Source organism: Macaca thibetana, chromosome 3 (assembly GCF_024542745.1).
Source record: "Macaca thibetana thibetana isolate TM-01 chromosome 3, ASM2454274v1, whole genome shotgun sequence".
In the NCBI taxonomy this organism is placed as follows: Eukaryota; Metazoa; Chordata; class Mammalia; order Primates; family Cercopithecidae; genus Macaca; species Macaca thibetana.
Genome location: NC_065580.1, coordinates 141,843,699 through 141,870,983, shown reverse-complemented (window position 1 = coordinate 141,870,983; position 27,285 = coordinate 141,843,699). Strand labels below are relative to the sequence as shown.

General features: G+C 54.9%; 2 protein-coding genes across 2 annotated transcripts in view; both read left to right on the top strand.

Annotated features, from left to right (window-relative positions):
* The first annotated feature begins 5,033 nt into the window (after positions 1-5,033).
* ARPC1B (actin related protein 2/3 complex subunit 1B) lies at positions 5,034-25,905 on the top strand. The gene is made up of 10 exons (XM_050784138.1): positions 5,034-5,146; positions 16,557-16,633; positions 17,508-17,612; positions 18,864-19,086; positions 20,771-20,878; positions 22,082-22,288; positions 22,366-22,441; positions 23,840-24,045; positions 25,150-25,240; positions 25,574-25,905. The coding sequence occupies exons 2-10, from the start codon at positions 16,570-16,572 to the stop codon at positions 25,610-25,612; spliced, it is 1,119 nt and encodes a 372-aa protein (XP_050640095.1). The 5' UTR covers positions 5,034-5,146; positions 16,557-16,569; the 3' UTR covers positions 25,613-25,905.
* Positions 16,168-27,285, top strand: part of ZNF789 (zinc finger protein 789) — a 102,573-nt gene continuing 91,455 nt past the window's right edge. Inside the window, exon 1 of the mRNA XM_050784063.1 lies at positions 16,168-16,173. The gene's annotated coding sequence lies outside the window, so the exon portion shown is untranslated. The remainder of the gene's footprint in view (positions 16,174-27,285) is intronic.

Below are 27,285 nucleotides of genomic sequence, written 5' to 3'. Positions count from 1 at the left end.
GGCCCCAGCTGTGGGGTACATCTGCCTTGCAGGCCTTTAGCCACCTTATCAGATATGTGGCCTTGGGTTTTTGGCCCCGAGGTTTTCTCCTCTCCCCTCCTGCCGTCAGTTGGGATGGATCCCTTGATCCCAGGGAAAGTGACCCACATTCTGGGGTGGACCAGTGGGACAAAGGGGAGATTATACTGGAGACTGGATGCTCTTAGAAAAGGTACCCGCCACCTCCCCCCACCCGCATTTCCCGTCTCCCTGGTCTGCCTTGGCCCACTCACTGCTTGTCTGCATCAACTTGGCCGCCATTTTGTGACTAGGAGGCAACAAAACCAGTGCTTAAACCCGGGAGGCAGAGGTTGTAGTGAGCAGAGATTGTGCCACTGCACTCCAGCAAGACTCCATCTCAAAAAAAAGAAAAAAAAAAGCGATGGGCAAGGAGCAGAAAGCCAGCAAGAACCTGGGAGACTGCACCAGCCCTGGCCTGCCTCCCCCATGTCAGCCAGCCCTGGAGAGTCACGGCCTGGGTTTGTGGCTGCATTTCTTGGAAATACAAGAAGGCAATAAAGGAAGCAGGAGTGCATAGCATCTTCATCCCAGGGCCCTGCACAAAGCCAGTTCCAGGAAGAAACAGAATACTCTCCAAGTTGTTCCGGGAGCTCCAGATGAAATCCTTCCATCCCCAAGTTCCCTAACCCAAGGTGTTTCTCCACAGAGGGCTTAGAAAACTTTCTGCCCCAAGGAAACCATTTCAATTAATGCCTTCCATCGCTTCCCAATCTGAGGTCTGCTTCCTCCCATCCACCGGGTCTTCCCTCCACGACTGTAGGCCTGAGGGGCAGGTGGGCAGGTGGACAGTGCTTGTCAGCTTCGCTTTACAGATGTGGAAACTGAGGCACGGTTACACTGCAGGTTAAGTGGCAGCACCAGAACTGGACTGACTCTCTTTTTTTTTCTTTTTTTGAGATGAAGTCTCGCTCTGTCACCCAGGCTGGAATGTAGCCTGGTTGCAGTGATCTCGACTCACTGCAACCTCTGCCTCCCGGGTTCAAGCGAGTCTCCTGCCCCAGCCTCCGGAGGAGCTGGGATTACAGGTGTGCACCACCACGCCAAGCTAATTTTTTTTGTATTTTTAGTAGAGACGGGGTTTCGCCATGTTGACCAGGCTGGTCTCAAACTCCTGACCTCAAGTGATCCGCCTGCCTTGGCCTCCCAAACTGCTGGAATTACAGGCATGAGTCACCGCGCCCAACCCTTTTTTTTTTTTTTTTTTTTTTTTTTTTTTGAGGCGGAGTCTCGCTCTGTTATCGGCTCACTGTAACCTCCACCTCCCTCATTCAAGAGATTCTCCTGCCTCAGCCTCCCGAGTAGCAAGTAGCTGGGACTACAGGCATGTGCCACCACACCCAACTAATTTTTGTGTTTTGTTTTGTTTTTGAAGACAGAGCCTCACTCTTGTCACCCAGGCTGGAGCGCAGTGGCGTGGTCTCAGCTCACTGCAACCTCCGCCTCCCGGGTTCAAGTGATTCTCCTGCCTCAGCCTCCCGAGTAGCTGGTATTACAGGCAGCGTGTGCCACCACACCCAGCTAATTTTTGTATTTTTAGTAGAGACAGGGTTTCACTATGTTGGCCTGACCTCAAACTCCTGACCTCGTGATCTGCCTGCCTCAGCCTCCCAAAGTACTGGGATTATAGGTGTGAGCCACTGTGCCCAGCCTTTTTTTTTTTTTTTTTTTTTAGAGATAGGTTTTCACCATGTTGGACAGGCTGGTCTCACACTCCTGACCTTTTGTGATCAGCCTGCCTCCGCCTCCCATAGTGCTGGAATTACAGGCGTGAGCCACCATGCCCGGCCTGGACTCAGTTTTCTAACACCACTTGATCATTCATTAACACGTCTGTTAAGATGTGTGTTGAGTGACTCATGCACCGGGCTCTGTCACGGGCCCAGGGGAGAGCAGAGCAAATAGTACGGCCATGGTTGTGGCTCGCATGGGCTTTTAGAGCCTTTACATCAACTCAGGTGACCTTAGTTACATATTCACAGTTAGGAAAAAGGAGTATTGAGGTATGCATGTTTGTTAGGATGCTTCGATGATTCGCAGCAGAAAAACTCAAAGCAGCCTAAAAATATAGTGGAGGCTGCACACCGTGGCTCATGCCTGTAATCCCAGCACTTTGGGAGGCTGAGGCAGGAGGATTGCTTGAGGCGAGGAGTTTGAGACCAGCCTGGGCCACACAGGGAGAGCCCTGTCCATACAAAAATTTTAAAAATTAGCTGGGTGTAGTGGCGCGTGCATGTGGTCCCTCCCAGCTATGAGAGAGGCTGAGGTGGGAGAATCACTTGAGGCCAGGAGTTTGATACCAACCTGGGCAACACAGCAAAAACGCTATCCGTATAATTTTTTTTTTTTTTTTTTTTTTTTTTTTTAGAGGGAGTCTCGCTCTGTCACCCAGCCTGGAGTGCAGCGGTGTGATCTTGACTCACTGCAATCTCCGCCTCCCAGGTTCAAGTGATTCTCCTGCCTCAGCCTCTGGAGTAGCTGAAATTACAGGCGCGTGCCACCATGCCTGGCTAATTTTTGTATTTTAGTAGAGACGGAGTTTCACCATGTTGGTAAGGCTGAGTCTCGAACTCCTGACCTCAAATGATCCGCCTGCCTTGGCTTCCCAAAGTGTTGGGATTATAGGCGTGAGCCACCGCGCCCAGCCTATAAAAATTTTAAAACTTAGCCAGGCATGGCATTGCACACCTGTAGTCCCAAGCACTCGAGAGGCTAAGGTGGGAGGATCGCTTGAGCCCAGGAGTTGGAGGCTGCAGTGAGCTGTGATTACCTCACTACACTCCAGCCTGGGTAATGGAGCCAGACCCTGTCTCTAAAACATATTAATTAATTAAGCAGATAACTTGGCTCACATAGTTGAATCTTTGGAGGCAGGTTGGGCTCAGGCCGGCCAGAGGTGACCAGAGCTCCAGTTACTTCTCTGACCTTCTCTCCGCTCTGCACTCTCCCTGCAGCTTCCCTTGTTGCTGTTCCACTTCCGCGTTCCACTTACAAATCCGGATTCCTGCAGCTCGCCCAGAAGGGGCTTCGGTGCTGGATCATCAGCTGAAGTCCTGGGCTTTGCTTTGATTGGGCCATCTTAGGTCACAAGTGCAGGACAGGGAACACTGTGAGCTGATTTAGACCACTCAGGGCCACTTGGGGTCATTCCCTGGGCATCTACAAAGCGGTGGAAGAGTAGGATGGAAGCCAGAGAAGCAGCAACAGGGTCACCTCAGTTACCCTACACTTGTCCCCGTGGGAAGAGGGCTGCCGGTACAGACCCCTTGAAGCTTTTTATCTGCTTGAACTAAAGCCACTGCCTGTATTTGCTGAGGTTGCCGACATCTGTCTGAGCAAATCTGCAGGAGCAGCAAGATTGGGGGGGGGGTCACAAAAGTTCGAGCACTTCCTGTGAGCACGCATACTGGATGACCCGCTTCGCACACTTGGACACATTTAATCCTCCCAACCACCCTTGGGGGTCGAATTCAGTGGAAAAGAGAGCAGTGGCTAAGGGTACCTCCAATGAGGAGGGTGTCGGGACAAAGCGACCTGAGACCCCCCCAGCCACATCCTGCAGGACAAACCAATGTCCGCAGGTGAGGACGGGGTGGGAAAAGTGTTCCAAGCAGAAGGAACAGAGAGTGTCAAAGCCTCTAAGCCTGACGGGGTGGGAGTCTGGCTTGGACCTCCAGAGATCTAGGAAGACCCTGCACAAATACTAGGGAGAGGGGTCTGAAGGAGGCAAGAGGAGGAAAGGTTTTTGTTGTTGTTGTTGTTGTTTGAGAGGAAGTCTCCCTCTGTTGCCAGGCTGGTGTGCAGGGGCACCATCTTGGCTCACTGCAGCCTCTGCCCCGGGGGTTCAAGCAATTCTCGTGCCTTAGCCTCCCGAGTAGCTGGGATTACAGCAGCGCTCCATCGCGCGATGGGGCTCCTTGCAGCGGTTTTTTTTTTTTTTGAAACAGAGTCTCACTCTGTTGCCCAGGCTGGAGTGTGTTGGTGCGATCTCGGCTCACTGCAACCTCCGCCTCCTAGGTTCAAGCGATTCTTCTGCCTCAGCCTCCTGAGTAGCTGGGATTACAGGCATGCGCCACCACGCCTGGCTAATTTTTGTATTTTTTAGTAGAGACGGGGTTTCACTGTCTTAGCCAGGATGGTCTCCATCTCCTGAGCTCATGATCCTCCCGCCTCGGCCTCCAAAAGTGCTGGGATTACAGGCGTGAGCCACCGCGACTAGCCGAGGGAAGGTTTTCATCGGTGGCTCTTCCATGTGTCTGGCCGCCTGGGCACGTATTCACTGAAGAGGCAGAGGGTCAGGATGGGGAGACTCCAGGGACCACCTGGCTCAAGACCCGCAATTAGGTGGCTGCAAGGCCAACCCGGTAACTTTAAGAAGTGAAGCCGATTGACGTGAAACAGAAAGGAAAGAAGTTAGCTGGCCGGCCAGCGTCAGCACAGGCAGCCAGTGTCACCCTGCCCGGGGACGGCACCCCGGTTTTGTGGCGACGACACCGAGGGCCGAGGGGGCGGGGCCGGGCTGCCCTGGCCACGCCCGACCGCCTGCGCCCCGCCCAAGGCCTGCACAGTTGGCGCCCCGCGGGTATCAGCGTGAAGGGGGCTCCTCGCCGGCTGGGGACGGGGCTGCGGGGCTCGCCAGCTGCTCACCTGCGTGGGAGCGCAGAGCCCGCAGTACCCGCCGTCCGGGCTCAGAGGACGCGACTCCCCGACCCTGCGCCCGGCAGCCCCCGGTGGCCGTGCGCCCGGCCCAGGCTCGGAGGTCTAGCCCAGCGGCAGCTTAGGCTGCGCGCCTGGCTCCCAGCCTCAGTTTCCCCATTGGTAAAGCGTTGACGGGAGGTTGCGGACGGCTTCTACGGACAGAGCCTTAGGCTCCGACGTCTGCGCGGGTCCTGGCAGCACCCCCACCCCGAAGGGAGGGCGGGACCTGGATCTCGCGACCGCTGCCCCAGGTCCCCGCCCCCGGGCCCTACAGGGCTGAGGTCGGGAGGCCCCGCCCCCCGCCCACGAGGAAGTGGCTGCGGCTCCGGCGCGGATCCCAGAGCCGGTTCGGCGCGTCGACTGCCCAGAGTCCGCGGCCGGGGCGCGGGAGGTGAGGGCCGCGGGGGCGCCCGGAGGTGGGGGTCGGGGGAGCCATCCGGAGGTGGGGGGACGCGTGGATGTGGGGCGCCGCCTGGGAGTGAGCGGGACGGGAGGGATGAGAGGGGGTGCAAGGAGGGGGCCGGGGGGCGCCTGGAAGTGAGGAGGACGCATGGATGTGGGGCGCCGCCCAATAGGGGCACGGGGATGAGTGAGGGCGCACGGAGAGGAGGGGGCGCGGGGACGGGGGGCTCGCGGAAAGGAGAGGGAACCCTGGGATTGGAGGGGGCGCGGGGGTGGCTACAGGGCCAGGCCGTGGAAACGCGGGCTCCCCGCGCACCGGGCGCCCTCGGGGCGTCCCCAGCCCCCGGTCCCGAGCGTCCGCCTCGTGCCTTCCACCTCGTGCCTTCCGCCCCTGCTCCCGGGCCCGCATCCCCGGCCTTGCCCCGCGGTCGGTCGGTGTAGCCCCGTTACTTCGGGCCGGCGGAGCCCCACGCCCAGTCACTTCCCCTCCATCCCGGAGCCTTCCGGGTTGCAGCCGCCGGGAAATGAGTTGGCGTCCCCGGCCGCCCCGCCCCTGCCCTCCTGGCCGCTCCCGCTGCTCCCAACCGCCTCCCCTGGGCCAGGTCCGAGGGGTCCCGTATAGGGCGGGCCTGGCCGGTGGAGTCCCGGAACGCACCCCTCAGCTGCGGGGCTCCGCGGCCAGGGCAGATCCGAGCAGCCCCTCCCTTTCCGGAGGCGCAGGGAGAGCAGCCAGGCCGCCCAGGGCGGGGCGGGGCTGGGCCGGGCTGCACCCGCGGGCAGAGAAGAGATCAGGAGGGCAAGCCCTGGGGAGTCAGACCTCTCCCTGCCTCCTCTGCCAGTGCAGCCCGGAGGCTACCACCACCCATCCCGGCCGGGCGCGGCGGCTCACACACACAATCCCAGCATTTTGAGAGGCCCAAGCGGGAGGATCGCTTGAGGCCAGGAGTTGGAGGCCAGCATGGACAGCACTGCGAGACCCCTTCTCTATTAAAATAAATAAATAAAATGCAGTCGGGCGCTGTGGCTCATGCCTGTAATCCCAACACTTTGGGAGCCGAGGTGGACGGATCACTTGAGGTCAGGAGTTCGAGACCAGCCTGACCAACATGGTGAAACCCCGTCTCTACTAAAATTACAAAAATTACCCAGGCATGGTGGCGCTAACCTGTAATCCCAGCTACTCAGGAGGCTGAAGCAGGAGAATAGCTTGAACCCAGGAGACAGAGGTTGCAGTGAGCTGAGATCACACCATTTGCACTCCAGCCTGGGCAACACAGCAAGACTCCAACTCAAAAAAAAAAAAAAAAGTTAGCCAGGTATGGTGGTGCATACGTGTAATCCCAGCTACTCGGGAGGATGAGGCAGGAGAATTGCTTGAACTTGCTTTGGCAGTGAGCCAAGATTATATCACTGCACTCCAGACTGGACAACAGAGGGAGACTCCATCTCTAAATAAATAAATAAATAAAATCTTAGGGATCTAAGTAGGAGTGCCAGCTTCTCCCTTCACTGGCCAGTGACTGGTAAGCTACCCAACCCCTGCCAGCCTCAACTTTCCTTATCTGGAAAATGGGAACCTTAAGGATTGTGAGGCTGCAATGCAATAATGCAGGACCCTTGGCAGCGTGTCAGGCGCTGACAGTATAAACGTGTGCTTGTTGCTCACCTTGATCATAGTGTGCCCCCAGGTGAAACTAACTTCCTGGCCTCCAAGATGTGGGGTCAGAGTCCCAAGTTTCGTCATTTAGTAGGAGCCGAGTGACTTTGAGCAAATCATTGCCTTTGTCAGGCTGGGTTTCCTCTGGTACAAACTGAAGGTAAAAAGCAAACAGGCTGGGTGTGGGTGGCTCACGGTTATAATTCCAGCATTTTGAGAGGCCGAAGCAGGCGGATTACCTGAGGTCAGGAGTTCGAGACCAGCCCGACCAACATGGTGAAACCCCGTCTCTACTAAAAATACAAAATTAGTCGGGCATGGTGGTGGGCAGGAGAATCGCTAGAACCCGGGAGGTGGAGGTTGTGGTGAGCTGAGATCACGGCATTGCACTTCAGCCTGGGGACAGAGTGAGACTCTGTCTCCAAAAAAAAAAAAAAAAAAGCAAACAAAAAATGTCCAGGCTTGCTTCAGGGTGTAAAAGAGAGAATGGTGAAAGTTCTGGGTAAAATTGCCTTGCCAGATGCCAGTAAAGTTCGTTTCTTACATATGTCTGTACGTAATCCATTGATAGGTCTTTTTCTTTTTTTGGAGTCCGGTCTCACTGTGTTGCCCAGGCTGCAGTGCCATGGCTTGATCATAACTCACTTTAGTCTCAAACTCCTGGGCTCAAGGGATCCTCCTGAGTAGCTGGGATTACAGGCATGTGCCTCCATGCCCAGCTAATTTTTAAATATTTAGTAGAGATGGGGTTTTGCTGTGTTGTCCAGGCTGGCCTCAAACTCCTGGCCTTAAGTGATCCTCCTGCCTTGGCCTCCCAAAGTGCTGGGGTTACAGGCATGGACCTCCATGCCTGCCTTATAGGTGTTTTTTTTTTTTTTTTTTTTTTTGAGACGGCGGAGTTTCACTCTGTTGCCCAGGCTGGAGTGCAGTGGCATAATCTCAACTTACTGCAACCTCTGCCTCTCGAGTTCAAGTGATTCTCTTACCTCAGCCTCCCAAGCAGCTGGGATTACAGGTGCCTGCCACCATTCCCAGATAATTTTTGTATTTTTAGTAGAGACAGGGTTTTATCATGTTGGGCAGGCTAGTCTCGAACTCCTGACCTCAGGTGATCCACCTGCCTCCGCCTCCCAAAGTGCTAGGATTACAGGCGTGAACCACCATGACCTTCCGTTGATAGGTCTTTTTTTTTTTTTTTTTTTTTTTTTTTGAGACGGAGTCTCGCTGTGTCGCCCAGGCTGGAGTGCAGTGGCACGATCTCGGCTCACTGCAAGCTCCGCCTCCCGGGTTCACGCCATTCTCCCGCCTCAGCCTCCGAGTAGCTGGGACTACAGGCGCCCACCACCTCGCCCGGCTAGTTTTTTGTATTTTTTAGTAGAGACGGGGTTTCACCGTGTTAGCCAGGATGGTCTCGAACTCCTGACCTCGTGATCCGCCCGTCTCGGCCTCCCAAAGTGCTGGGATTACAGGCTTGAGCCACCGCGCCCGGCCAATGCTATGTAATTATTAATATTAGAAAAGACCTATCAGGCCGGGCGCGGTGGCTCAAGCCTGTAATCCCAGCACTTTGGGAGGCCGAGGCGGGCGGATCACGAGGTCAGGAGATCGAGACCATCCTGGCTAACACGGTGAAACCCCGTCTCTACTAAAAATACAAAAAACTAGCCGGGCGTGGTGGCGGGCGCCTGTAGTCCCGGCTACTCGGGAGGCTGAGGCGGGAGAATGGCGTAAAAACCCGGGAGGCGGAGCTTGCAGTGAGCTGAGATCCGGCCACTGCACTCCACCCTGGGCGACATAGCGAGACTCCGTCTCAAAAAAAAAAAAAAAAAAAAAAAAAAATTACATAGCATCTCAACATGTGAATGTCACAATTTACTCTTTCCATATTGTCACCTCGGTTTTTCCACACTGTCACCATTATAAAGAGGGCTGTTATAAACATGTTTGCTTTATTTTTTGAGATGAGGCTTCACTCTGACACACAGGCGGGAGTGCAGTGACGAGATCTCGGCTCATTGCAACCTCCGCCTTCCTGGCTCAAGGAATCCTCCAGCCTCAGCCCCTCAGATAGCCAGGACTACAGGGTGCAGTACCACGCCCTGCTAATTTTTTTTTTTTTTTTTTTTTTTTTGGTAGTTTTTATAGACACAGGGTTTTGCCATGTTGCCCAGGCTGGTCTCGGAACTCCTGGATTCAAGCGATCCACCTGCCTTGGCCTCCTAAAATGCTGAGATTACAGGTGTGAGCCATGGCACCCAACCTATGTTTGCTTTTGAAAAAGAAAAATGGGGCCAGGTGTGGTGGCTCACACCTGTAATCCCAGCACTTTGGGAAGCCAAGGCAGGTGGATCACAAGGTCAGGAGTTCGAGAACAGCCTGTCCAACATGGTGAAACCCCATTTGTACTAAAAATAAAAATAAATAGCCAGGTGTGGTGGTGGGTGCCTGTAGTTCCACCTACTTGGAAGGCTGAGACAGGAGAATTGCTTGAACCCGGGAGGTGGAGGTTGCAGTGAGCCAAGATTGCGCCATTGCACTCCAGCCTGGGCGACAGAGACTCCATGTCAAAAATAAAAAAAGAAAGAAAAATAGTGTTGCTGTTTTCTTAGGACAAAGAATGCTGATTTTTTTCTTTCTTTCTTTTTTTTTTTTTTTTTTTGAGACAGTCTCGCTCTGTCACCCAGGCTGGAGTGAAATGGCGTGATCTCAGCTCACTGCAACCTCCGCCTCCCAGGTTCAAGTGATTCTCCTGCCTCAGCCTCCTGAGTAGCTGGGTTTATAGGAGCACGCCACCACGCCTGGCTAATTTTTGTATTTTTGGTAGAGACAGGGTTTCACCATGTTGATCAGGCTGGTCTCGAACTCCTGACCTCGTGATCTGCCTGCCTCAGCCTCCCAAAGTGCTGGGGTTACAGGCGTCAGCCACCGCACCCGGCAAGAATGCTAATTTTCAAGTTCCTGTTAGTGTTATTCTGTTCTATTAATATTTGTTCCCACCTACTTGTTGAATTGAGTGCCCTTCAGAAGAATTAAACCAATTAGCAACCAGTGACAGTTTCTCCACAGCTCTGCCAGCATTGAATTTTATGTGGTTTTGGTTTTTGTTTGGTTTGGATGACTAACCGGTGCTTTAATGGTGCCTTACGATTGTTTTCGTGTGTGTTTCTTGACTTGCCTTTGCATGGTTGGTAAGACTGAAAGAGCAGAGCTGGGGAGGGAAGGATAGGGGTAGCAAGAGCTCCAGCCCAGCATAGGAAGTTGAGTAACCGCTTAGCACGGTGCAAATTAGCCTGCTGGCTGCTCTATCCAAGAACTGTCTGAGCTGGGTGGGGACTTCCCGGAGCGCCTGTAATGCTGAGATCTTTCCTCCAGGCAGCTCCTGCTTGGTTTAGCCTCAGATACAGCCAAACCTCTGAATTCAGGGAAACCTAGGGAAGCCAGGCCAGAAAGGTCCCACAGCTTGTGCCTGGTCCAGCCCCAGCCTCATCTGGATAAAGATGGGAGGGAAGTATTGAGCTGAGGGCACCCAGCCACTATGAAGAGAGCTAGAATGTTAACCCAGCACAGTGAGGAAGACAGTATCAAGGCCCAGGACTTTAGAGTACCCCCCTCCACCCCCCACCCTGCCGCCACCACTGGGCAGCCTGAGGCTTTCTTTGCCTGGCACCACCATGCCCAGCTAATTTTTTTTTTTCTTTTTTTTTAGTAGAGACAGGGTTTTGCCATGTTGGCCAGGATGGTCTCGAACTCCTGACCTCAAGTGATCCACCCGCCTCTACCTCTGCCTCCGAAAGTGTTGGGATTACAGGTGTGAGCCACTGTGCCCGGCCGTCCCCTCCTCTCTCTTGTTCCTCAACATCAAACAGGCCCACAGTGCTGGCTCACAGGGCCACAGTGGCAGTGGGTGGGTGTCCTGGATCCTTCCCCCAGGAGCCATCACTGAGACCTCATGCTGTCAACACTCGTGGGCGAAGCAGCCCTTGTATTTTTCTCTGAGACATCCATAGCAGGGTAATTGGCAGGCAGGGGGTGGGCACACCCTGGCTCACGCAGGTTTGGTAGGTGAGAGGTTTTCCTGAGGATGATCAAGTCAGAGTGTCCCCGGCTAGAATCCCTGAGGCAGGAGACTGGAGCCCCATGGCAGCATTGGCTGAGAGAAGCCACTCCCTTTTTGCTCTCCCACTTCCTCATTGGTAAGATGTGGGAGTTGGGGAGTTATCGCCAAGGTGCTTTGGGTTTCAGCTGCTTTGCAGAAGTTACAGAAAGGGAAATGAGTCTTCCTCTCTTTCGCCCCCTTAACCCTTCCCCCTTGCCCCATTTAAGGGGTTGGTTCAACAGACTAGGAAGTATTTCTGCTAATTCATGCTCAAGTGTGATTGGCTGATAGGTGTGGTCTGAACCTCCCTCCTCTGCCAGTCACTAGTGTACCACTGTGGCCATCTTTTCCAGCCCCTCCCCTGCCCCTTGAGTATGTCTGGGTCCTAGAAACAGTGGTCAGGGCTCTTCAAGTCCTCTCGGTTGCCCTTGCCCACTGGCACACGGGGGGCTGCTGTCTTCAGCAGAGCCAGCCACTCTGTCTTCACAGCCAGGGCAGATATGTGACTGGGCACACAGCAAGTGTGTGACCGCTGATGCTGGGACATCAGAGTCTGTGCCTCAACCCAGGGTTCTGAGTCTGCACTCTCCCACCCTCATCCCTGGAGGTTCCTCCCATATGGGCCTCCTGGGGCTGAAAGGGAGGGAAAAGTTGGCCTCAGCTGGAGTCCTGGGGCCAACCAGGGCCTGTCTGGAGTTTGAAAGTGGGCTTCTGGCCTTAACCCTGCCCCTGCCCTGCTGGTGGCCTTGGACCATGGGGGTTGTGGGGGTGTAGAGGAGCACTGTGAATCAGTCAGAGGCCTTGAGCTTCTCTCTGCACAGTGTTGGCATCAGATGTGGGCGGTGATGCCCCAGCCCGGGAACACAGGAAGCGCTCAGGGAAACCCCCATCAGGCCTGCTGACATGGCTGAGGGTGCCGAGGTGGTGCTTCCGGGGCCCTCGCCTTACAGAAAGAGGCCTTATAAGGGGAGAGAGGCTGCAGAGGCAGCCCCAGTGGGCGCCCGGTGCTTGTTCTGGGTAAGGCTGCCCACGCATGCAAAGTGTGCTTGTGGACACAGTGCGCTTGCATGTGTGCAAGGCTGAACATACATGTGTTCAGGGGTGCAGTGTGCTTGTGTGTGAGGCTGAACACGCATGTGCATGTGGGCAGTATGGTCACATGTGCAAGGCTAAACGTGCTTAAAGTGTGTGGGGGTGCAGTGTGCATGTGCGTGTGCAAGGCTGAACATGCACGCAAAGTGTGCTCGTGTGTGTGAGGCTGAACACACCTGTGTTTGCATGTGTGGCCTGAGCCTGTGCTGCGTGTGTCTACTTGCTTAGCAAATGCTGACTGGGGACCTGCTGGGGTCCTGTTCTAAGCATGGGGGAAACATGAGGTCCATGCTCCATGCATGTACACGTGTGTGCATGTGTGTGTGTCCTGTGCTGCCCCAGGAATCTTCCAGGACATCTGGCTACAAGTGAAAGCAAGCGGTTTGGATCTGGAGTGAGCAGAGGTGGACAGGGCCTTCCAGGCAGTGAGCGCAGGGGGCTTTGTGGTGCGACCTCAGACAGGCTGGTCACTGAGCCCTGCGGGGCTAAACTGCAGCCCCAGGCAAAGGTCGTTCTGCCCTTCCCTTGTGCCTGGGCCCAGATGCAGTGCAGGATGGGCCGGCCCCAAGGCAGGGCAGTGACGGGGCAGCCACTAGCCTCCTGGGGCATTCAGGGTTCCCAGTCCTGGTTGACTCCCAGCCCAGGCCCTGGGACCCAACACAGAACTGCCAGTCTGGTGAGGGAGGCAGCCGCGTTATCTAATGGCTGTCACTGGTGACTCTGGGCAGGTGGCCTCAGACCCCACATCTGTCATCTGGAGCTGACCTGGAGCCTGGCATCCTTCCCCAAGTGCAGCCAGGCCTCCCTGAAGGTCCAAGGCTGGTGGGAGTGTTGGCAAGAATGTATACAAAGCACCTGGCCAGACGAGGTGGCTCACGCCTGTAATCCCAGCACTTTGGGAGGCCGAGGCGGGTAGATCACTTGAGGTCAGGAGTTCGAGACCAGCCTGGCCAACATGGTGAAACCCCGTCTCTACTAAAAATATAAAAATTAGGCATGGGGGTGTGTGCCTGTAATCCCAGCTACTCAGGAGGCTGAGGCAGGAGAATCGCTTGAACCTGGGAGGCGGAGGTTGGAGTGAGCTGAAACTGCGCCCCTGCACTCCAGCCTGGGCGACAGAGACTTCATCTCCAAAAAAAAAGGATACTTTTTTTTTTTAGAGCTGGCAAGGAGGGAGTATCCAGGAAGTGCTGGATAGTACTAGTTAATACATTTTATCTGAGAGACAAGGTCTGGCTCTGTCACACCGTGGCACAATCATAGCTCACCACAGCCTCAACCTCTTGGGCTAAGCACTCATCCTGCCTCAGCCTCCTGAGTAGCTGAGAATACAGACGTGCACCACCACACCCTGCACGTTTTTTTATTTTAATTTTTTGTAGAGAGAGGATCTCACTGTATTGCCCATGCTGGTCTTGAACTTCTGGCCTCAAGCAATCCTCCTGCCTAGGCCTCCTAAAGTACTGGGGTTATAGGCATGAGCCACTGCACCCGGCCCAATTTAATAACATTATTTATTTATTTATTATTTTTTAAGTTATTTTTTCACACACATTCATCCTAACTTTTTTTTTTTTTTTTTTTTTTTTTTTTTTGAGACAGAGTCTCGCTCTGTCGCCCAGGCTGGAGTGCAATGGTGTGATCTCGGCTCACTGCAACCTCCACCTCTCAGGTTCAACAGGTTATCCTGCCTCAGCCTCCTGAGTAGCTGAGATTACAGGTGCACACCCCCATGCCTAATTTTTATATTTTTAGTAGAGACGGGGTTTCACCATGTTGGCCAGGCTGGTCTCAAACTCCTGACCTCAGGTGATCCATCCGCCTCGGCCACCCAAAGTGCTGGGATTACAGGCGTGAGCCACCACGCCCAGCTAATTTTTGTATTTTTAGTAGAGGCAGGCTTTCACCATGTTGGCCAGGCTGGTCTTGAACTCCTGACCTTAAGTGATCCACCTGCCTCGGCCCCCCAAAGTCCTAGGATTACAGGCATGAGCCACCGTGCCTGGCCTTATTCCTAACCTATTTAATGATAATATTTTTGAGGGCTGGGTAGGGTGGCGTGAGTGTGTACTCCCAGCTACTTGGGAGGCAGAGGCAGGAGGATCACTTGAGCCTGGGAGGTCAAGGCTGCAGTGAGCCATGATCACACCACTGCACCCCAGCCTGGGCAACAGAGCGAGACCCTGTCTCAAATATGTATATATACACACACACACACACGTTTCTGAGAACGTACTCTGTTGGTCACTAATGGCAATGAAAAATTTGTTCAGCACATATTTCTTGAGCACCTACTATGTGCTAAACATTTAAGCAGTGGAAATAGAAACGAGAATAAGATAAAACAAAAATGTGTCTCTGCCAAGCTGGTTCTATTCCAGCAGGGGAGGAAGGCAGCAGGCCAGATCAATGAGTCCATGTCCGATGGTGACTGCTGAACAAATTTAATCGGAAATAGGGAATTAGGAAGTGCTGGACCGTGGGAGGTGCTGCAGTTTCCAGCAGAGGGCGTCAGGGAAGGCCTCCCCAAAAGTTGACATTTGAGCACAGACTTGAGTGGCAGCACCAGAGCGAGAGCTGTGTGTGCCGGTATCTGGGGGAAGAGCGTCACGGGCCGAGGGTACAGCCAGCATGGAAGCCCGAGGCAGGTGCGCGCCTCTGTGCCCCAGAATCGGCCTCTGGTCGGCTGGGGAGGCCTGCTCCTCAAAGGGCGCATCAGGGCTGGTATATCACGTCCATCACAGGCTAAGAGTAACCACCTCGTGGCACCTCGTCACGGAGGCCAGGTGCTGTGTATCATCTGCTTCCAGCTCTCAGCACCTCTGTTGGGAGGCAGGATTCCTGCTCCAATTTTACAGATGAGGAAACTCAGGTTCAAAGAAGGCAGGTGACATGTCCAGGGGCACGTGGCTGGGCTCCTCTACTCCCAGGTCCCTGTGATGCTGGGAAACTGAGTCACGGAGGCGGGGAGAGATGGGCTTGAGGAACTGCGCTGAGACCGTGATCTCACCCCACCTCAGGCCTGGTGGGCTCCTTTGACACTCAGCGGTGGGTGGAGGAGGCTGGGACAGGCTGGTGGGGGCTGAGCTGGGCTGGTGGGAAGATGAGTCGCTGCCCTCTGCCAGGGTTCCCCTTCAGTGCTGGGGCTAGTCTAGGGGGCTGCAAAGTCTCCTTTGTTCTGGCCGAGTGTGGTGGCTCACACCTGTAATCCCAAATACTTGGCAGGTGAGGAGGGAAGATCTCTTGAGCCTGGGAGCTTGAGACCAGCCTGGACAACATTGTGAGACCCCCGTCTACAAACAAATTAAAAATTAGTTGGGCACAGTGGCACACGCTTGTAATCGTTGGAGTTCATGGCTATAGTAAGCCATGATCACACCACTGCACTCCAGCCTGGGCAAGAGAGAGAGACCCTGTCTCAAAAAAAAAAAAAAAAAATCTCCCTCCTTCAGTTCCTCAAGGCTGGGTCACCCTGGGGCCTCCCCAAGAGCCATCACCCAGGCCTGGCCTAGCCCTGTGCCTCCTCCCAGCCCTGGGTGCAGCCAGTGGGTGTCTGGATGGAGAATGGGATATATCTGTTAAATACCTGCCTTTGCCTCACCCATGAGCCCCTGTATATCGGCCACCTCCCCTCTCCCCGTCTGAGTAGTGTAGGGGAAGACCAGGGCTCTGGGCACCTTTTTAGGTGGTTTATGAGATTACTTCATTTCTTTCTTTTTTTTTTTTTTTTTTTCCTGAGATGAGTCTTACCGTGTCACCGAGCCTCCTGAGTAGTGCGTATTACAGGCAGGTGCCACGACACCTGGCTAATTTTTTTTTTTTTTTTTTTTTTTTGAGATGGAGTCTGCTTTGTGGCCCAGGCTGGAGTGCAGTGGTGCGATCTTGGCTTACTGCAAGCCCCGCCTCCCGAGTTCACACCATTCTCCTGCCTCAGCCTCCCGAGTAGCTGGGACTACAGGTGCCCGCCACCACACCCGGCTAATTTTTTGTATTTTTAGTAAAGACAGGGTTTCACCATGTTGGCCAGGCTGGTCTTGAACTCCTGGCTGCAAGTGATCCACCCACCTCGATCTCCCAAGGTGCTGGGATTACAAACATGAGCCACCAGGCCTGGCCTGGATGACTTCATCTTCATCCCATCCTTAATGGGGCAGGGAAGTTGGGGGGGGGGGTCCATCCTGTGAGGAAACTGAGGCACAGGTGACAAGTGAGGGGCCTGTCCGGCTTGGAGTCCTAGCACCCCACCCCGCCCCAGGGAGCATCTCCCCTGTAGTACTATCTCCTCCACTCTGTCCCTGGAGCCTCAGAGATATCCCGTGAAAGCTGCCCTTTTATAAGGAGGGAAACTGAGGCCCCAGGAGGGGAAGCAACATGTCAGGCCAGTTAGGAGCCAGGGCTGGCCCCTGCTGCTCGTCTCTGCAAACAGCTGCCTCTCTAGACTGAGGGGCCTCCCTGGTGTGAGGCCCTTGAGGATCAGCTGGGGCCTGGTATCCGGGTAAAGTCAGGGGCAAGGTCAGGGCTGACGTGGATTCTCTCTTCGTTTCTCGGGCACAGGAGCCAAGCCGCCATGGCCTACCACAGCTTCCTGGTGGAGCCCATCAGCTGCCACGCCTGGAACAAGGACCGCAGCCGTGAGTGCTTGCTGGGGGTCGGTGGGTGGCTGCTTCTACCTCCTGGGATGGGGAGACTGGAGCAGCCAGGCCCCCGGACCATAGGCTCCATGCGGCTGTCCCCGGGCCTCACCCCTGGGTCTTCCAGCTGACCAGGGGTCTCCTGGGTTAAAGTTTAAGGAGGGAATGGGCCAGGTGCAGTGGCTCACGCCTGTAATCCCAGCACTTTGGGAGGCTGAGGTGGGTGGATCACTTGAGGTCAGGAGTTCCAGACCAGCCTGGCCAACATGGTGAAACCTTGTCTCTACTAAAAATGCAAAAATTAGCTGGGCGTGGAGGCATGCGCCCGTAATCCCAGCTACTGGGGAGGCTGAGGCAGGAGAATCACTTGAACCCGGGAGGCGGAGGTCGCAGTGAGCCGAGATTGCACCACTGCACTCCAGCCTGGGTGACAAAGCAAGACTCTGTCTCAAAAAAAAAAAAAAAAAGAAAGAAAAAGTGGCCAGGAAAAGCCTTTTGGAGGAGATGACATTTTGACATTTACACAGACACCCAGAGGAGGAGAGGGAGGGACCTCTGCCCCAGCTGGGGAGGGGCTGGCAGGTGCAGGGGCCCTGAGGTGTCAGCAGGAGCAGCGAGGGGACCCTGGCTGGCCAGAGCGATAGGGTGGGGAGAGGTCCCAGGGGTCATTGCTGCGAGTAAAGGACAGTCAGTCCCAGGAGAAGAGAGGGTGAACTGGCAGGGCCTGAAGGACTTCAGGGGGCCCCCTCCAAGGCAGAGGAGGAGAGCCTGAGTCATGAAGGATGAGGCTGTTGCCCGGGTGCACTGTGTAGTGTGTCCTGGCAGAGGGCAGTCATGGAGAGGGCCCCTCAGTCTCCCTCCATCTCCCCTGCAGAGATTGCCATCTGCCCCAACAACCATGAGGTGCACATCTACGAAAAGAGCGGTGCCAAATGGACCAAGGTGCACGAGCTCAAGGAGCACAACGGGCAGGTGACAGGTATGTCAGGGTGGCTGGGACTACCCTCCTGAAAGGAGGTGGGGGGTGGGGTGCAAGGCAGGACATGGCCACTCATTATGGGGCATCTACCCACTCACTGTGAAACCCTGATTCAAACTGGCTTCAATTTTAAGGGGACTGTGTTGCCTCATGTTACCAAAAAACCCAAGAGGGTTGAGGGCTTCAGGAGAGGCTTGATCCAGCAGCTCCACATGACCAAGAACCCATCTTTTCTGCCTCTTGGCTTTGCCCTCCAGCATGTTTACTGATAGCATGGAGGGCTCTGACACTCCCTCATAAGCTCTAGGAGTGCCCCCTGGTGTCACTCTAAATAAGCACTGGATCTCAGTAAAAAGTGCTTGCTGGGCCGGGTGTGGTGGCTCATGCCTGTAATCCCAGCACTTTGGGAAGCCAAGGAGAGTGGATCGCTTGAGTTCAGGAGTTCGAGACCATCCTGGCCAACATGACAAAATGTTGAAAAATACAAAAGTTAGCCTGGTGTGGTGGCACACACCTGTAGTCCCAGATACTCCAGAGGCTGAGGCAGGAGAATCGCTTGAACCCAGGAGGCAGAGGTTGAAGTCAGCTGAGTTCACACCACTGCACTCCATCCTGGGCGACACAGCAAAACTGTGTCTCAATAAAAACAAAGAAAGAAAGAAAGAAAGAAAGAGGCTGGGTGCGGAGGCTCACGCCTGTAATCCCAGCACTTTGGGAGGCTGAGGCAGGCGGATCACCTGAGGTCAGGAGTTCAAGACCAGCCTGGTCAACATGGTGAAACCCCATCTCTACTAAAATACAAAAATTAGCCAGACATGATGGTGGGTGCCTGTAATCCCAGCTACTTGGGCGGCTGAGACGTGAGAATCGCTTGAACCCGGGAGATGGTGGTTGCAGTGAGCTGAGATCACGCTACTGCACGCCAGCCTGGGCGGCTGAATGAGACGCCATGTCAAAAAAAAAAAGAAAGATTGGTGGTACACACCTGTAGTCCCAGCTACTCAGGAGGCTGAGGCACAAGGATTGCTTGAACCTGGGAGGCAGAGGTTGCAGTGAGCTGAGCTCATGCCACTGCATTCCAGCCTGGGTGACAGAGTGAGACTCCATTTCAAAGAGAAAAAAAAAAGTGCCTACTGGGCAGATAAAGCTTCCACCTTGATTGTGGCCTTTCAGCCTCTCCTGTGTGGCCACCATAGAGCCACCCCTGCCTGAGTGTCGTCAGCCTCCTGTGTCCCCTCCATCCCCCCACAGGCATCGACTGGGCCCCCGAGAGTAACCGTATTGTGACCTGCGGCACAGACCGCAATGCCTACGTGTGGACGCTGAAGGGCCGCACGTGGAAGCCCACTCTGGTCATCCTGCGGATCAACCGGGCCGCCCGCTGCGTGCGCTGGGCCCCCAATGAGAACAAGTTTGCTGTGGGCAGCGGCTCCCGTGTCATCTCCATCTGTTATTTCGAGCAGGAGAACGACTGGTGGGTACCTGGGCGGGGCTGGAGTGGGCTGGTAGGGACCTGGGGGCAGGACTAGAGTGTCCCCGGGAAGCACCAAATGGGATGTCAGGACCCCTGTTCCCATGACCCCTGGGGAGTCCATCCTCTCCTCTCTGGGCCTCATTCACGAGGCAAGGGCCTCTCTGCAGTGCCCGGATGTTCTCACAGCCGACTGCTTGGGACGACGACATCCACCACACCAGAAACACCTCTGGGGGCACCTCACTAAGCCCTGCACACACAGTCCTGACCTCCCTATAGCTCCGTGGACTAGGCATCACTCACTCTCCCCACTTTACAGATTAGCAAAGTAAGGCCCTGCAGCAAAGTCACTTTCTCAAGGCACCACTCACAAGCTCGCAGCCACATGTTGTTCCTTTTTTTTTTTTTTTTTTTAATGAGACGGAGTCTCACTCTGTCGCCCAGGCTGGAGTGAGTGCAGTGGCACAATCTTGGCTCACTGTGGCCTCCGCCTCCCGGGTTCAAGCAGTTCTCTGCCTCAGCCTCCCAAGTAGCTGGGATTACAGGCGCCTGACACCATGCCTGGCTAATTTTTGTATTTTTAGTAGAGGTGGGGTTTCACCATCTTGGCCAAGTTGGTCTTGAACTCCTGACCTTGTGATCCACCCACCTCGGCCTCCCAAAGTCCTGGGATTACAGGTGTGAGCCACCGTGCCAGCCCAATTTTTTTTTTTTTTTTTTTTTTTTTTTTTGAGACAGAGTCTTGCTCTGTCGTCCAGGCTGGGGTGCAGTGGCACAATCTCAGCTTACTGCAACCTCTGCCTCCCAGGTTCAAGCGATTCTCCTGCCTTGGCCTCCCAAGTAGCTGGGACTACAGGCACGCACCACCACACCTGGCTAATTTTGTATTTTTCAGTAGAGATGGGGTTTCTCCATGTTGGTCAAGCTGGTCTTGAACTCCCAACCTCAGGTGGTCCACCTGCCTCAGCCTCCCAAAGTGCTGGGAGTACAGGCGTGAACCACTGCGCCCGGCCATATATATTTTTTTGAGACAAGGTCTTGCTCTGTCGCTTAGGCTGGAGTGCAGTGTTGTGATCATAGCTCACTGCAGCCTCAGCCTCCTGAGCTCAAGTGATCATACCGCTTCAGCCTCCTGAGTAGCTGGGACTACAGGCCCAAATTATTTATTTATTTTTTTTGTAGAGATAGGGTCTCGTCAAGTTGTCCAGGCTGGTCTTGAACTACTGGCCTCAAGCAACCTTCCCACCTCAGCCTCCCAAAGTGCTGAGACTACAGGTGTGAGCCATGGTGGCCAGTCCATGTCTTAGTTCTTAATCTTCTCCCCTGCATGGCTGAGGGCAGAGGCCAGGCAGGAGCATCTGAGAGACGCAAATTTGCATCCCACCATGGCCAGTTAGTAGCTGTGTGACCTCTGGTGGTGGCATCACTTTGCTGAGCCTGCCCTGAGGGTGACTGTGTGGCTTAAAGGATAGAGAGCACAGAGTTCCCACTCCAGAAGCAACCTAGCACATCCCTGCCGCCCCCGGGCCCTGAGCGCCTTGTGGGCTGGGAGTGCCCAGTTGCATCTCTCCTGGGTCTTTGGTGGGCTGTAGGGAGCAGTGGGAGCCTGAAGTCCCTGGTGCTGAGGTCCGTGAGTCCCACCTGCCTGTCCCTCTCTCCCTGTCTGCCTGACCACCATGCCCAGGTGGGTTTGCAAGCACATCAAGAAGCCCATCCGCTCCACCGTCCTCAGCCTGGACTGGCACCCCAACAACGTGCTGCTGGCTGCTGGCTCCTGTGACTTCAAGTGCCGGTGAGACAGGGCACCATGGGGGAGGGCGGGGCTGACGTTAACTGACTGCTGACATCATAGCGGAGATTGGAGGGTGGTGGGGGAGCCACACCTGAAAGTTCTACACCCCACCTTCTAGACCCGCTCCAGAAATGCTACCAGTGGATCACCTGGGCGTCGGTTGAAGGTTCTAGTCCCCGGGGAACCCTTCATGTCTCAGCTGGACATGCCTCTGCCCACCTCTTTTATTTTTTTGAGATAGGGGCTTGCCCTGTTGCCCAGGCTGGAATGCAGTGGTGCAATCATAGCTCATTGCAGCCTCCAAATCCTGGGCTCAAGAGATCCTCTGGCCTCTCAGCCTCCCAAGCAAGACTACCATTCCCAGCTAGATGGGATTTTTTTTTTTTTTTTTTTTTTTTTTTGAGATGGAGTCTCGCTCTTTCGCCCAGGCTGGAGTGCAGTGGCGCGATCTCAGCTCACTGCAAGCTCCGCCTCCTGGGTTCACACCATTCTCCTGCCTCAGCCTCCCGAGTAGCTGGAACTGCAGGCACCCACCACCACGCCTGGCTAATTTTTTGTATTTTTAGTAGAGACGGGGTTTCACTGTGTTAGCCAGGATGGTCTCAATCTCCTGACCTCGTGATCCACCCACCTTGGCCTCCCAAAGTGCTGGGATTACAGGCATGAGCCACCGCGCCTGGCTGGGATTTTTTTTTTTTTTTTTTTGGAGACAGAGTCTCGCTCTTTCGTCCAGGCTGGAGTGCAGTGGTGCGATCTCGACTCACTGCAACCTCTGCCTCCTGAGTTCAAGCGATTCTCCTGCCTCAGCCTCCTGAGTAGCTGGGACTACAGGCGCCCACCACCACGCTCGGATAATTTTTGTATTTTTAAATGTAGAGATGGGGTTTCACCATGTTGACCAGGCTGGTCTCGAACCCCTGACCTCAAGTGATGCATCTGCCTCAGCCTCCCAAAGTGCTGGGATTACAAGCTTGAGCCACCATGCCCAGGCACCTGTTAACCCTTAAAAATTTTTTTTTTTTTATTTTGAGACAGTCTCACTCTGTTGCCCAAACTGGAGCACAGTAGTGCAATCACAGCTCACTGCAGCCTTGACCTCCTGGGTTCAAGCAATCCTCCCGCATCAGCCTCCTGAGTAGCTGAGAGTACAGGTGCACACCACCATGCCTGGCTACTTTACCTCTATTTTGCCTCTCCCGGTAGGATCTTTTCAGCCTACATCAAGGAGGTGGAGGAACGGCCGGCACCCACCCCATGGGGCTCCAAGATGCCCTTTGGGGAGCTGATGTTCGAATCCAGCAGTAGCTGTGGCTGGGTACATGGCGTCTGCTTCTCAGCCAGTGGGAGCCGCGTGGCCTGGGTGAGCCACGACAGCACCGTGTGCCTGGCTGATGCTGACAAGAAGATGGCGTGAGTAGAGGCCATCCTGGGGGAGGAGGTGAGTGCAGAGGAGCGGGACAGTGTGACTGACAGCTGTATCCCCTCAGCGTCGCGACTCTGGCCTCTGAAACGCTACCGCTGCTGGCGCTGACCTTCATCACAGACAACAGCCTGGTGGCAGCGGTGAGGAATAGGGAGGGAGTGTGGTCACAGCACAGAGCCCAGCTTCCCTCCTTTCTCCTGCCTCCCTCCTTTTTTCTTCCTTGCATTCTCTCATGTACCAGAGTTGGGCAGAACAGGTTGGATTATGCTGCAGTAACCAAAAGTTCCTGGCTACAGCTGCTTAACAGAGTAAAGATTTGGTCAGGTGCAGTGGCTCATGCTTAAAATCCCAGCACTTTGGGAATGTTGAGGTGGAAGTATCACTTGAGGCCAGGAGTTTGAGACCAGCCCAGGCAACATAGTGAGACCCTTGTCTCTACAAAAAGTTAAGAACATAGCTGGGTGTGGTGGTGCACCTGTAATCTCATAATCCCAGTTACTTGGGAGGCTGAGGCAGGAGGATCACTTGAGCCTGGGAGGTTGAGGCTTCTGAAGTGAGCTGTGGTCGTACCACTGCACTTCAGCCTGGGCAACAGAGAACCTGTCTCAAAAAAAAAAAAAAAAAAAAAAAAAGCCAGGCCTGGTGGCTCACGCCTGTAATCCCAGCAAATTGGGAGGCTGAGGAGGGCAGATCACTTGAAGTCAGGAGTTCAAGACCAACCTGGCCAACATGGCAAAACCCCATCTCCACTAAAAATACAAAAATTAGTCGAGTGTGGTGGCGGGCACCCATAGTCCCAGCTACTTGGGAGGCTGAGGCAGGAGAATTGCTTGAACCCAGAGGCAGAAGTTGCAGTGAGCCAAGCGTGCCACTGCACTCCAGCATGAGCCACAGAGACTCCATCTCAAAAATAGAAAAAAAAGAAAAAAGAGATTTACTTCTTGCTCACATTTTATGTCCAGTGTGGGTGTTGTGAGGGGCTCTGATGGAGGCTGTCGCCAGCATGCTGTCCCAGATGCCACGAGGGAGCCGGAACCTGTGGAATCATGCCCTGGGTCTGAACATTTCTGCCCACATTTTATTGGCAGGTGCAATGGCAAGGCCACGCCTAATGCAAAGGACAGGAGTTCGGGGTGTGCAGTTCCTCCAGGTGTCCGGGAAGGGCACTGCTCTCCCTCCCCTCTGCCCACATCTGTCAAATCCCTTTTCACCCCTCTGCAAACATAACGGGGATGCCAGGGTCAGGTCAGGCTTGCTTTTTGCCTAGAAAAGCAACCAGCTGCAGGGGTCTCCCCTAGAGCAGGTGTAACTGGCTGGCAGGACAGAAGGCGCCTGGGCTCCCAGGGAGTCCCAATATTGGCTTTGCTGGGGGAGGTGGCAGCCCCCAGCATGGCCCCGGTTTTGATACACCTGCTATTCGGGCCTCCCTCGCTGTGGCCCGTCTGTGTCCTTGAGCTGGCATCTGCCTCCCGGGCCGCCAGATGCCCGCCTGCCCTCCCCTTCGGCAGCGCTCCAATGGTCCCCGCCTCCCCGCTCAGGGCCACGACTGCTTCCCAGTGCTGTTCACCTATGACGCCGCTGCGGGGATGCTGAGCTTTGGCGGGCGGCTGGACGTTCCCAAGCAGAGCTCGCAGCGTGGCTTAACGGCCCGCGAGCGCTTCCAGAACCTCGACAAGAAGGCGAGCTCGGAGGGCGGCACGACTGCGGGCGCAGGCCTGGACTCGCTGCACAAGAACAGCGTCAGGTGAGGGCGGGGGCGGGGCCTCGACTCGCCCAGTAGCAGCGTCGGGTGAGGAAGGGGTCTGGACTCTTCCTACTGGGGCGTTGTGCTGGGACGGTGAGGACTGGGGGCCCGGAGGGAGGGTAGGCCTGCCCTCTACTCGCTGCGCGGGAACGGCGTCAGATGAGGGGCAGGCCTGGACTAGGGGACGGGGCCTGTTTGTGGGCGGGGCCTCGACGCTGCATGATAACCACGTGGGGCGGCAAAGGGGGCGTAGCGGGCCCAAGGTAGGGAGTGGCTTCGACTCGCTGTAGGATTAACGTTCGTTGTGGGCGGGGCCTGTCTCGATCTCACCCTAGCAGCTCAGGTGCTAGTGGAGCCCGGGAGGGACACGGTGGGACCGACATAAAAGACGGAGTCGACCTCTAGGTTGCATAAAAATAGCATCAGATAGGGGCTGAGCAGCTAGCCCTCGCTCTGCATTTCCCGGACATAGCTGGGTGGGGACTGTTCTGTGGGGTGGTCAGGCAGTGACCAGCGGGTGTCCTGGGCGGGGTCACAGCTGGGGTGGGTCTGTTGCTAGTACTCAGCGAGGTGGGGGCGGAGCTGAGGGTCTCTGCAGCCTTCTAAGGATCTAGGGTGGGATGGGGAAAAAGAGGCTCTCCAAAGCCCAAAAGCTGCCAGCCACACGCATCCACCCCACGGCGAATCAGAGGGAGCTGTATGGCAAGACTGGCCAAGCCCTTCGGCCTGTAAAACCTCCTGTGGCCGCCAGATCCGATGGCTTCCTCAGACGGAACACCTTTGCCCGGCTGTCATCTTAGTCCCTGGCTGCCTCCACCCTCATCTCCTTTTTTGTCCTGTCCAGCTGCACTGCTGTCACTGTGTATACTCCGCAAACACATGTGTCTTTCCTGCCTCCCTGGACTTGAGTGTCCTGTCCCATTTGCCTGCACTTCCCACACCACTGCTCGTTCCCAAAAGCAGAGCTGACTTAAGTCCACTACACCGTCTCAGCATTTCTCACTGAAGCCCGCTCCCCAAGAAGTCTGGGAGCGCCTGAACAGCGTGAGCCTGAGCCCAGCGCCAGCACAGGTTGGATTCATAAGCTCCTCTTCCTCTTTGCAGCCAGATCTCGGTGCTCAGCGGGGGCAAGGCCAAGTGCTCGCAGTTCTGCACCACTGGCATGGACGGCGGCATGAGCATCTGGGATGTTAAGGTGAGGCTTGCCCTTCCTGGCTTCCCGCTGTGCCCCCCAGGTCAACTCTTTCCCCCCACCCCCACTCCCTGGAGGTGACCCCCATCCTTCACTCCTGCAGAGATGGCACTGCAAGAGGATGAGGGCTGGGGGCGGCCCCTTGTCATCTGGGCCTTGGTGCTCACTGGGGCACCCGTCTTCAGGGCTGGGATTCAAACCCAGTTCTGACAGACTCCGAAACTGCAGGTTCTCTGCCCTCTGCTGTTCTGGGGCTGAGATGGGTGATCAGGTCCCTGGGAGTGGGGTGCCTGCCGGACAGCTGAGAACCAGCCTGTCCGTTCTGCCTCCCTGCAGAGCTTGGAGTCAGCCTTGAAGGACCTCAAGATCAAATGACCTGTGAGGAATATGTTACCTTCATCCTAGCTGCTGGGGAAGCAGGGAGAGGAGTAGGGGAGGCTAATGGTTGCTTTGCTGAATATTTCTGGGGTACCAATGTGAGTCCCCATAGGGGCTGCTCCCTCAAAGAGGGGACAGATGGGGAGCTTTTCTTACCTATTCAAGAAATATGTGCCTTTTTCTTAAAGAAATGCTTTCATTTATTGAAAAAAAAAAAAAAAAATGCCCCCAAAGCACTATGCTGGTCATGAACTGCTTCAAAATGTGGAGGTAATAAAATGCAACTCTGTTTAAAAAAAAAAAAAAGCAATTGTGGACACGCTTGCCTATGTGGAAGGAGAGGTTTTTTGTTATTTTCTTGGGGTCTTGCTAAGTTATCCAGGCTGCACTGGAACTCGTGGGAGCAATCCTTCTGCCTCAGCCTCCCAAGCAGCTGGGACTCCAGGGAGAGGTTGGTGTTTGCACAGCCATAGGTAGATAGCTTATTTTTACTGCTGGCCAACAACATTGATCCTGAAGCCCAGCAGCCTTATGCCAAATGGTTCCTTCCCCAGTGCTGTCCATCCTGGGCTGCCACTCCCAAAACTGCCAGTACCAGGTGTCATTGATTGACTAGTGAAATTCCTGCACAAAGGGGCTACACATTCCAGGCTGGTTGTGGAACTTTTGTTTTGAGATGGCGTTTTGCTCGTCGCCCAGGCTGGAGTGCAGTGGTGCGATCTCGGCTCACTGCAACCTCTGCCTTCCTTGGGTTCAAGCGATTCTCCTGCCTCAGCCTCCCGAGTAGCTGGGATTACAGGCGCATACCACCAAGCCTGGTTAATTTTTGTATTTTTAGTAGAGATGGGGTTTCTCCTTTTTGGCCAGGCTGGTCTCGAACTCCTGACCTCAGATGATCCACCCACTTCGCCTCCCAAAGTGCTGGGATTACAAGCTTGAGCCACCGTGCCCGCCTGGTTATGGAACTTCACGGGAATTTATTTTGTCATTACAATGTTGGCAGTTGATTTCTGATACATGCTCATTTTAGATATACTTTTCCTGTGCTGCAAAGTGAGGTTCTGTCTTGGAGTTGATGTCATGTCACCGGGTCCTGCACTAAAGGGCATTTGCACACCTTTTGTGGCTTCTCTCAGGAAAATGTGGGCCTTGGCGACATCCAATGCCAGTGCTACTCCCCTTCTCCCCTAGAGTTACAGAATTATAACTACCAGGGGACATCTACAGGCCAGACCAGGATCCTGGTGCAGCTTCAGCCTGCTGTGGCCTGGAAGGGTCCCTGCCTGCTGAGGCCTAAGATCCCAACTTGGCTAAAGGAGGGGAGGGAGCAGGCTGTGGCATCTGAGGTCTCTCCCAGCCCCAATCCTGCAATCCTGGGGTCCATCCCCGAACCCTGCTTAGTGCCTCCTAACAGATGTCATGCCCCAGGGCCCCAGGTAGATATGTGCCCTGAACCTTGCCAGGTACGTGTGCCTGAACATGGCACCATACCCAGCTGGGTAAAAATGGCTCAAGCATGGGAGCCAAAGGATGGAGTGCAAAACAAAGATTACGATAATGTCAAGTTTAATCTGCCAAATATACAAGTTGAATTTGTGGAGCATGTTTTGCCTGGGTGCCACACAGTAAACAGAGGTTTCTTGAAATGATCAATGGGTAGGGTTAAAAAT

Coding starts and splice junctions, on each gene's coding strand:
- ARPC1B (XM_050784138.1), top strand. CDS start 16,570: ATGGCCTACCACAGCTTCCTGGTGGAGCCCATCAGCTGCCACGCCTGG. Junction 16,634..17,507: donor CTGGAACAAGGACCGCAGCC/GTGAGTGCTTGC, acceptor TCTCCCCTGCAG/AGATTGCCATCTGCCCCAAC. Junction 22,442..23,839: donor ACAACAGCCTGGTGGCAGCG/GTGAGGAATAGG, acceptor CTCCCCGCTCAG/GGCCACGACTGCTTCCCAGT.